Source organism: Lepidochelys olivacea (genome assembly GCF_965140295.1).
Source record: "Lepidochelys olivacea isolate rLepOli2 genome assembly, chromosome: 5".
NCBI classification, from domain to species: Eukaryota; Metazoa; Chordata; order Testudines; family Cheloniidae; genus Lepidochelys; species Lepidochelys olivacea.
Window position 1 is genome coordinate 23644737 of NC_140415.1, and position 10503 is coordinate 23655239.

Below are 10503 nucleotides of genomic sequence, written 5' to 3' on the forward strand. Positions count from 1 at the left end.
TCTTTTTCCAGGATCTAGCCTTAATGTTGTCCCAACTTGTCAGAGTTTTGAGTGTTTATTTTTACAGAGTTGGAAGGGTCTGACTTATGTCTGCATGGATGATTATTTTATTATGTGTTTGATGTGTATTTGTTAGTGGGATGGGCATTTTGGTACTTACTACAAAAGTTAGCTACATTAGTGCACCTTTAATATGGGATGGGCCACTTTTTATATGTCCAAAGCAGGTAACCCAAAGCATTTAGTCATAACTGTTACAGGTGCAATCAGTTGAAGTTTTACATTTCAAATCTGCGAGTTAGTCTTCAACAATTCTTGGTTTTGTCCATCTTTATTTAAGATCTGCTGATATGTCCTCTGCCTAAGTATTAAAGCCTGTACCTTCACAGCAACAGACTATTAACAAATAGTAAGTAGATTTATTCTCTCTGTAACCCTAGTTTTTGAAGCTTTTTTTTTTTTATGCTGTGTGTTTCAGATATACTTAAGATAAGTTGGAACATTTCGAATGAGGATAATCAGCCATGTAGGGTTATTTTTTATTTTAGTATAAAAGGCATGTTAGTACTTTTGCTGGATTATCCTTTAACACCTTGTCTTTTTCAAATATTGCACATTGATATGTACAGCTTATAAATAAATTACTATGGACCTACTGAGTCTTACTCACTTGGGAAGTAAATTCCCTTGTAAGAGTTTCATTTTTAGGCAAGTTTTTTTTGGAATCTCTTCCTCTTGTGATGGATTTTTGGTTTTGGCTGTGTTTTTCCAAGAAAACATTTAAAGTATTTTTGTCTTAATCTGTTTTATATACAAAGGATATGTTGAATACTGCTTACTTTATCTCCTCATTTCACATCCACACTTGTGAAATCTAACTCATTTAGTGGAAGGAGATTCCTGTGCTAATGTATTTATGAAACAATATCTTACATTTGCGAGGGGAACGCAACAATCAAATAGGGTTGTTATATCACTAATTCCTATTATTCTATTTAGAAATAATTACAGACTTTTTAAAGTCTTATCCTCTTGCAATGAAGGACTTTTACTGTGTGCTTCAATGAGAAATTCTAAAGCTTCCTCTTTCAAGTTCTCATCTTGTCAACTCTGTAAGTTCCCACCACCCAAGAGAATATTAATTATTTTGTGTTAGTCTACAGTTCAAAAAACTGTAGAACTGCAAGATTCAGTCATTTAGGATTCATTTTAAAAAAAGTTTTGTTTTGTGTTAGAATAGTGTTTGTTATTCAGATTTAAGAGAAGTGTTTACAGTTTTTCTTCAGGGTGGTGAAGGATTTTTGCTGTTTTCTCAGGAAGTCATTTACATATATGACTAAAAGAACAGGAGTACTTGTAGTACCTTAGAGACTAACAAATTTATTAGAGCATAAGCTTTTGTGGGCTACAGCCCACTTCATTAGATGCATAGAATGGAACATATAGTAAGAAGATTTTTTATATAGATAGATAGATACACACACAAGAAGGTGCAAGTTGCCATACAAACTGTTCTAATAAATTTGCTCATCTCTAAGGTGCCACAAGTACTCCTCCTCTTTTTGCGGATACAGACTAACACGGCTGCTACTCTGAAACATATGACTGTAATTGTTAAATACCATGTATACTTACTGTGCATACATAAAAAAATAACTGGCAGACCTGTCAAGTCTCACTCATTTAAAGAGGAAGGTTCTTTGCATTAAGAGCTGGTATGTCACATTTGATGTTTCTATTCTGTGCTTCCAGAAGAGAATGGAAGCAATCGTCTCTAATTTCTAATATCCATTATTCTACTTTGAGTTATTTTAAGAGTACTTTTCAGTGTCTCTCCACGTGATAAATTTTGGCAAACAAGCACCACAGAGTTTGAATGATCTCAAGCTTCCTTTTAAAAATAAACCTTCCCCAATCATCGGTTAGGCAAATAATTATATTATGCATACAGTTAATCTATATGAACACATGATTGTATTAGCATCAGATTATCTCAACCCCTCTCAGCAATTAGTTAAGAACAAGACATAGGTGGATAAAACAGAGACTCCTAAGGGGAGGGGCCTGTCTTTACTACATTTGCACAGCTCTTCGTAAAAATTGGTTTGTCATGATTAGGGGCCTCTAGATGCTGCTGTAATACAACCAACCACCCGTCAGATCACATACCCAAATTCAGCCACTATCAGAAGACAAAAAGAAAAGGAGTACTTGTGGCACCTTAGAGACTAACAAATTTATTTGAGCATAAGCTTTCGTGAGCTACAGCTCACTTCATCGAATGCATTCAGTGGAAAAAAACTGAATGCATTCGATGAAGTGAGCTGTAGCTCACGAAAGCTTATGCTCAAATAAATTGGTTAGTCTCTAAGGTGCCACAAGTCCTCCTTTTCTTTTTGCAAATACAGACTAACATGGCTGCTACTCTGAAACCTATCAGAAAAGAGTGTTGACAAAAGTCTTAGCTAAAAGATGAGTCCACATAATTATAAATACGGGCATGTTAATACTTTATTGAAGTGCTTTCTCCGCCTTATCTTTACATGTTTGTAAGTGATATGTACAGTTATACACTAAACTCCACTACAGGAGCTTCAAGTCTCACATATGTGAGTAGAGACCTTCAGTAGGAATGGATTTTAAGGGCCTTTCCTCTCTACCCCTTCTGCAAAGGAGGATTTTCTTTTTTCGGAGCGTATTTCAGTGGAAAATTAACCCCTCCCACTCCCCCACCCCATGTTCTGGTGTTTTAAACTCTCCTTCATTCACCCGCTCACCCCGAGGGGAAAGAGGGGATTCTGCAGAGTAACAAAGACTCTCCCACCGTGTGTGCGGGGGGTGAAATAAAATCCCCTCTATCGGAGAGAGTATGAAAGGAGGCAGCTCTGCTTCCCTGGCGTCGCAGACTGTGAGTGGCCATTTTAATTTAAGGGCCTAGGGATCTGCTGCTCCTCCTCCGCACTGAGCCCAGCTCCGCTCCGCCCCTCCACCGACCGGATCGGGGAGGCCCCGGCCCGGCCTCGTACGGCGGAGACATCCCAGGCACATGGGGGCCGCGGGGAGAGGCCCCACATAGGGTGCGGGGGTGGGCGAGGGGCTCGGGGTGGGCGCAGGCAGGCGGGGGGTGGGCGGGGGGCGGGCCACAGGCACGGGTCCACAGGAGCCAGGCAGAAGAGGGAGGCGAAGGGCGGTTACCTATACTGGGCAGCAGCCCCGCCATGGGTGAATCCAAAGTAGTTGCCGGTGGCCATTTTGGCATCTTCCCCCAGCCGGCTGGGCACTGCGGCGGCGAGGCGGCGGCGGCGGTCGGGGCCATGGCGGGAGGCCCGGGGGGGTGAGGTGAGGGAGAGAGAAAGAGAGAGCGAGCGAGATCAGACACGGCGCCTCAGGCAGCCCCCGCGCGTGGCCCGCGCCCGCTGTCCCCCACCCCGCCCGCCCGCGCGGCGTTACTCACCATAAGTGAAGGAAACTACCGGGCATATGGGAATCATGAGTCCGGGCTGGCAGCAGTCGCGGCGGCCGCTGAACTCTCAACTCTCACCCCCCCTCCCTCCCTCCCTCCCTCCTCGCCGCCGCGCTCGCTCACTCGCTCGCCCTTCCCCCCACCCACCTACGGCCTCAACAACGACGAAGTGATGTGCGAGCAGGCCTGGGCGATGCGCATGCGCCGGACGGGCACTCGGGGTTGATGGGAGCTGTAGTCCCCCTTCATCCGGCCATCGCGCGCGATGTCGCCGCTGGCTCGGGGGCGCTGGGGACGGTTGCCGCAGTGAGAATGTGCATGCGCGGGATGGGCAGCGGCTAACGGGAAATGTAGTTTCTCCCCTTCCGCCCCTCTTCCGGCCCCAGAAGACGTAAAGGAGCCTATAAAGGGCCGCCATTGACGTGTTGGTTAAAATCATGCGCATTCGCCTTCCGCCCTTTCTTCTGGGGGTAACAGGTTTATTTGTTTTGCACCGACAGTATTTTATACGTCGCTGCATGTATCTATAGTTCCATTACAACTATTTTTGTACAAGTGCACGTGTGTACGGTCACACATTATACACAGTATTAAAATATAGTGAGTTGCATGTGGCACGAGGTACAGATAGTCAGGGGCTATCCTCTATCACTGCATTTTCACCCATCTCCTTTCTATACAGACCCTCAGCTTTTGCAGGTCCCCCCCTGAACAAATTGTATTTCCACATGTGGGAGATCTGAGCAAATGAATAGTCACACCCTGATTCTGAAGTGAGCTTCCTATGGCTGCATGGAGCACCTCACAAAAGCTTACGCTCAAATAAATTTGTTAGTCTCTAAGGTACCACAAGACCTCCTGTTCTTTTTGCCAATACAGACTAACACGGCTGCTACTCTGAAACCTTTAAAATAATGGGGTCCTGTTGGGCAGGTGCAGGGGGCTACCCATGAGGCCCTGATCCTGCAAAATCTTAAATGAGTGGATCCCTTATAATATCCAGGTGGGGGCCTCCTGCGTCTACCAACACAACATGGCATGAAAGTAGGAGGATCCCTTTGCAAAGCTGAGGCACAAAGTCCGCAAACTACTCATTCCACTCACACGAATGAATGAGTAGAAGGTTCCTTTGAAAATACAGTCCATACTGTTGACCCACCATGAACAGTTCAGAGACAGTGAATATGATCACCTTTGTTAGGAAACCTATCATCCTAAGGTTAATCAAAAAACCCTAAAAGAATCTCCAAATATACAGGACCAAGTTCACCATTTGTGTAACTCTAGTCAAAGTTATACTTAGTAGGCTAGATGCATTTACTTCTGACTTATTGAGTACCATTCTGTTCCACCTTTAAGCAATCCCCTTCATTAGGTAACTGATCATTGCAAATCCCTGGAGATGAAATGAGTACGCACAAGTTAACTTTTCCCCCCTTCAGTGAGCAATATTGACCTTAAGACCCAATATCTGCAGCTCCTTCAATAAATTAACAAAGGCCTGTCACGTTGCACTCTTCTTAAATTTAATTTTAAAGTTGTCATTTAGAAGAATTTCACTCCTTGAGGAAGGATTTTGCTCTGTTTCAAAGTGATTTTTTAAAAAGCTGTTTAAGTAAGTCATATCCTTTTTAAATTATCACAGTTTGAGAGTATCTGTTATTAAAAAAACAGTGACTCCCAAATAGCAGACTTCTTATTGATAATTTTTATCATTTATTTCACTATGGACATATTTATAAAATAGGCATAACAAAAGGGAGGTATCTGATACCATCTGCATAACAAAAGGGAGGCATCTGCGCTTTTGATTCTCTATGCATCTGCGATAGTCTAATCACATAACTTTCCACACAATTATTAGCATACCAAATTAGTATTTCCACACAATTATTAGCATACCATATTAGTAATACCAAATCACTCCACGTAGCTTTGTAAGCCAATAGAGTAGCCTCATAAGAAGAAATAAAGATATGTACACCTCTTGTTATCTTTGTTCCCACTCAGGCAGAGTAGGGAAAGAAACCTGCACTGGTAAGAGAATGAACAAGGTGAACATAGGTGTTTTGCAAAAAGAAAAGGAGTACTTGTGGCACCTTAGAGACTAACATATTTATTTGAGCATAAGCTTTCGTGAGCTACAGCTCACTTCATCTGATGAAGTGAGCTGTAGCTCACGAAAGCTTATGCTCAAAGTGAGCTGTAGCTCACGAAAGCTTATGCTCAAATAAATATGTTAGTCTCTAAGGTGCCACAAGTACTTCTTTTATTTTTCCAAATACAGACTAACACAGCTGCTACTCTGATAGGTGTTTTAGTTTACATCTCAGACTACCAAAATCACCAACCTCCTGCAATAGATACTGAGCCATGGGTGAAAGTACTCTCTTGGATCCTCTCTCTGTGAAGAAAGCAGCTGGTAATTAGAGCCATTTAGTTGCTTTTTCTTTCATGTCATCTGAAGATCCTATCCTGCAAGATGCTTTACACAAGCTGACACCTACACAGAAAAATGCACAGAACTGGGAATTAAGTCATTAGAGCCTCAATTGGAATCAGGACACTTAAAAAAAAAAAAAAGAGTTATTTCTCCTCGAAACTCTTGACTTACCTAATTTTCCATAACTGGACTTCAGGTTTACAGTGTCTGGGATTCTCTTATTCACTCCTCTGACAAATGACCTCTGAATGTTTAGTTTCATTTTTAAATGACGTTGCTAAACAAGTCATCTGCAGGAGATGTGCAGACCTTGTGATACCACCTTATCCCCAAGATTCAACAAATACATTTGCAACATTTGTCTCTTCACAGACTTTTGGAGCTAAAAATCTGGAAGGAACATTTTCTTGTCTTATCTACAGTACTGATTTCTATTTCATATTTTATACTCATTCTGCACAAGCAGCTTCTATGTAGATCACAAGGAGTTTGTTATACAGATTGAGTGCAGAATATTTAAGAATTCAGCACTATAGAGCTGCACTCATTCCAGATGTAGACTTGGCCCTGGTCTACACTATGGGGTTAAGTCGAATTTAGCTGCGTTAGGTCAATTTTAAAATGAATGCATCTACACAACCAACCGCGTTCCGTCAACCTAAAGGGTTCTTAAAATAGACTTCTGTACTCCTCCCTGGCGAGGGGAGTAGCACTAAAATCGAACTTGCTGGGTCAAATTTGGGGTAGTGCAGATGCAATTCAATGGTATTGGCCTCTGGGAGCTATCCCAGAGTGCTTCCATGTGACTGCTCTGGACAGCACTTTGAACTCCGATGCACTAGCCAGGTACACAGGAAAAGCCCCGGGAAATTTTGAATTACATTTCCTGTTTGGTCAGCGTGGCGAATTCAGCAGCACAGGTGACCATGCAGTCCCCCCAGAATCGCAAACACGCTCCAGCATGGACTGAAAGGGAGACCCTGGATCTGATTGCTGAACGGGGAGAAGAACCTGTGCAGGCCGAACTCTGATCAAAGAGAAGAAATGCTAATATATATGCCAAAATCGCACAGGGCATGGTGGAGAGAGGCTACAACAGGGACACACAGCAGTGCCGCGTGAAAGTTAAGGAGATCAGGGAAGCCTACTAAAAGACAAAGCAGACAAATGGTCGCTCCGGTTCAGAGCCCCATACATGCCGCTTCTATGAGCGGCTGCATGGCATTCTAGGGTGGGACCCTACCGCTACCCTACCACTGTCTGTGGACACCTGCAAGCGGGGAGTCTCACGCAACAGGGAGGAGGATTTTGTGGAAGAGGAGGAGGAGGAGAATGTGCAGCAGGCAAGCAATGAATCTGTTCTCCCTGGCAGCCAGGACCTTTTCATCACCTTAAAGCCAATACCCTCCCAAGATGGGATCCCCGACCCTGAAGCCGGAGAAGGCAGCTCTGGTGAGTGCACATTTGTAACTACAGTACAGGGTTTAAAAGCAGTAGTGTTTAATGTTTGATTTGCCCTGAAGAATTGGGATGCATTCGCGGCCAGTACAGCTACTGGAAAAGTCTGTTAACATGTCTGGGGGATGGAGCAGGAATCCTCCAGAGACATCTCCATGAAGCTCTCCTGGAAGTACTCTAAAAGCCTTTGCAGAAGGTTTCTGGGGAGGGCTGCCTTATTTCATCCTCCACGGTAGGATACTTTACCATGCCAAGCCAGTAGCAAGTAGTCTGGAATCACTGCAGCACAAAGCATGGCAGCGAATGGTCCTGAATTTTGGTTGCATTCAAGCAACATTTGGTCTTTAACTTTCTGTGTTAGCCTCAGGAGAGTGATATCATTCATAGTCGCCTGATGAAATAGGGGAATTTTTGTAAGGGAACAGTAAAAGGACCTCGTTCATGCTGGGTTGTTTGCACTTGGTGAAAAGGGATCATCCCAGAGAATAGCCATGCGGTGGGGGGAGTGGGGGTGAAGGGATCATCCCAGAGAATAGCCACGCAATTACTACAGCCCGTGCTTTCAGGAATGTCTGTGTCCATGTCCTCATCACAATCATCCTGGCATCTCTTAGCCCAGTTCTGCACATACTCCAGGATAATGCACGAGGTGTTTACAATGCTCACAACAGCAGCGGTGAGCTGAGCAGGCTCCATGCTTGCCATGGTATGGCATTTGCACGGGTAACCCAGGAAAAAAGGCGCAAAACAATTGTCTGCTGTTGCTTTCACGGAGGGAGGGGCAACTGACGACATGTACCAAAAGCCCCCCATCAGGCATTAGGAGCTTAACCCAGAATTCCAATGGGCAGCGGAGACTGCGGGAACTGTGGGATAGCTACCCATAGTGCACCACTCCGTAAGTCGATGCTAGCTACAGTGTTGAGGACACACTACGCCGACTTAATGCGCTTACTAGGGACATACACAATCGACTGTATAAAATTGATTTCTAAAAATCGACTTCTATAAAATCGACCTAATTTCGTAGTGTAGGCATTCCCTTGTTGGGTTTCCCATTTTGCTGCTTGATGTAGCTACACAGAAGTTGCTTTTCCACATAGTTTAATTTTGACTGATTCTTCATGCTTATCTTGTTTTAAAGAGACAGTAATATAATCACTTCATTTAGATATGGAACTTTAACAACTTATTGTAAGAGTATTTTTAAAATATCCCTGTGGTGGTGGGGCGAGAAACTACTTTTAGAAAATTCTCTAGAGTCTTCCTCAAAATATCAGCGCTATTTGACTAAACATTGTTCCTCAGCAATTTTCTACTGATTAGAGTGCTCATAGTTCATATAGTCACCAGAAATCATTATGTGAACTATACTTCATTACTCACGTGAGTAGTAGCATAGGTGCTGACTTCTGCTCCCGGTTGGTGCTTGACCCTCCTCTGCCCCCAGTCCCGCCCCGACTCCACCGCTGCCCCGCCCTCATTCCAACCCCTTCCCCAAAGTCCCCACCCCAACTCTGCCCCCTCCCTGCCCCTATTCTGACTCCTTCCCCAAATCCCTGGCCCCGTCTCCTCCCCTGAGCACACCACCTTCCCGCTCCTCCCCCTCCCTCCCAGCAAGGCGGGAAGCTCTGGGAGGTGGGCGGAAGAGCGGGGATGCAGCGTGCTTAGGGGAAGAGGTGGTGGAGGAGGAGGTGGGGCAGATGAGGAGTTTGGCTGCCGGTGGGTGCAGAGCACCCATTCATTTTTTCCTGCGGGTGCTCCAGCCCCGGAGCACCCATGGAGTCAGCGCCTATGAGTAGTAGCTCACAGGATCTAGAGCACAGGATGAACTGCAGCATTAGGCATCCTAAGACCTAGAAGAAAAACATTCCACATCTTAATAATGGGAGTTATAATCTGAAGCAAATCGGATACACTGTTACTTTTGGATAAACTCTTCTCATGGCAGTTTGAGCTGTAGCTGTTTCTGCATCCTTAAATGGGAGAAAAGAAAAGTGGGGAAAAAGTGAAGAAGTAGATGGGAAAGGGAATAGGCAAAGAAAAAAATTATTCAAACATATTAGCATGTATCTGAAAATATTTCTTAAATAAGGAAAGAGTCCTCCCTCATCTCTTCACCCGTTGAGAAACCACAAAAATAGTCACACTATTTTAACAAGTGATGGAAAAATGTTGTTGGGGGAAAAATAATAAGCATGATACATTTTAGCCCAAAGGGTTGTTAGGTTGGGTTCACTTTCATATGTTTTGTGACTACGGGAATCCATGTTGGTTCCAAGATGGAGTTTTTATGCCCACGTGAGCTATAAATTAATTTTCCCGCTCTTTTATTTCTTCTGGAGTTGTAAACAACTTCCAGTCAGAACTGGTTTTTCTAAGGGTTTCCTAGAAGGGGCTTCCCACCTTTTCTAAGGGGTTTCCCAGGCAAGTATATAAAAGACTGCCCTGAACATGGGCTCAGGGCTGTCCATCTGAGTAGCAGCCAGGGATGGTCACAGGTCCTACCTGCAGGCATCTATCCACCATAGTGATAGGAGGGCTGCTGTTCTCCTGGACGCATCATCTGCTGTACCCCATGGTCCCGAAGGAACAACAAGGGACTCCTTGGAGATCCTCTCCAAAGGCTTACCATTAGCTGGAGGACTGAGGTCCCAAGCAAGCGCTGTCGCTTCAATCCATGGAGAAGGGTTTTTTATATCTATATCTATCTATCTATATCTGTTTATAGGGTTGAGTTTGGGGGTAATCACTGTATTGTGTCATTTTGCTGTTTATTCCCCTTCTTATTTGTCCCCTTTGTCATAAACCCTTCAATACACTTTATTTGATTTTATCTTTATTGCTTGACTCCTCGTTATTTAGGGTGGGAGGGTCCTCTTTGCCGGAGAAAGGGGCTCTACCAGATGATAGATGCTGGACAGGGAGGCCGAACCTAGGGAGACAGGAAGCATAAGGGTCTCTTGTTTTCACACACACACTCCTCCTTTGCCTTTCAGTCTTTTCCCCCTCTAACAGGGTGGGTTCCCTCCTTCACCCAAACTTAGATGCACCTAAAAACAGATAGGAACACAAATAGAAAGTGAATCGTTAATCTTGGTTTCCTCAACTTTGGGAATAGGAGGAACAGGAGCAGATC

The 10503-nt window shown here is 44.2% G+C and overlaps 1 protein-coding gene across 3 annotated transcripts in view; it reads right to left on the bottom strand.

The window, feature by feature from the left end:
- ZFR (zinc finger RNA binding protein) overlaps positions 1-3570 on the bottom strand; it is a 55189-nt gene extending 51619 nt beyond the window's left edge. For all 3 annotated transcript variants that reach the window (XM_084629506.1, XM_084629505.1, XM_084629507.1), the window contains exons 1-2: positions 3455-3570; positions 3196-3280 (exon numbers count right to left, since the gene is read on the bottom strand). In XM_084629506.1, the coding sequence (XP_084485632.1) occupies positions 3196-3280; positions 3455-3491 (122 nt within the window). In that variant the 5' untranslated portion in view covers positions 3492-3570. The remainder of the gene's footprint in view (positions 1-3195; positions 3281-3454) is intronic.
- Between the last annotated feature and the right edge of the window lie 6933 nt (positions 3571-10503).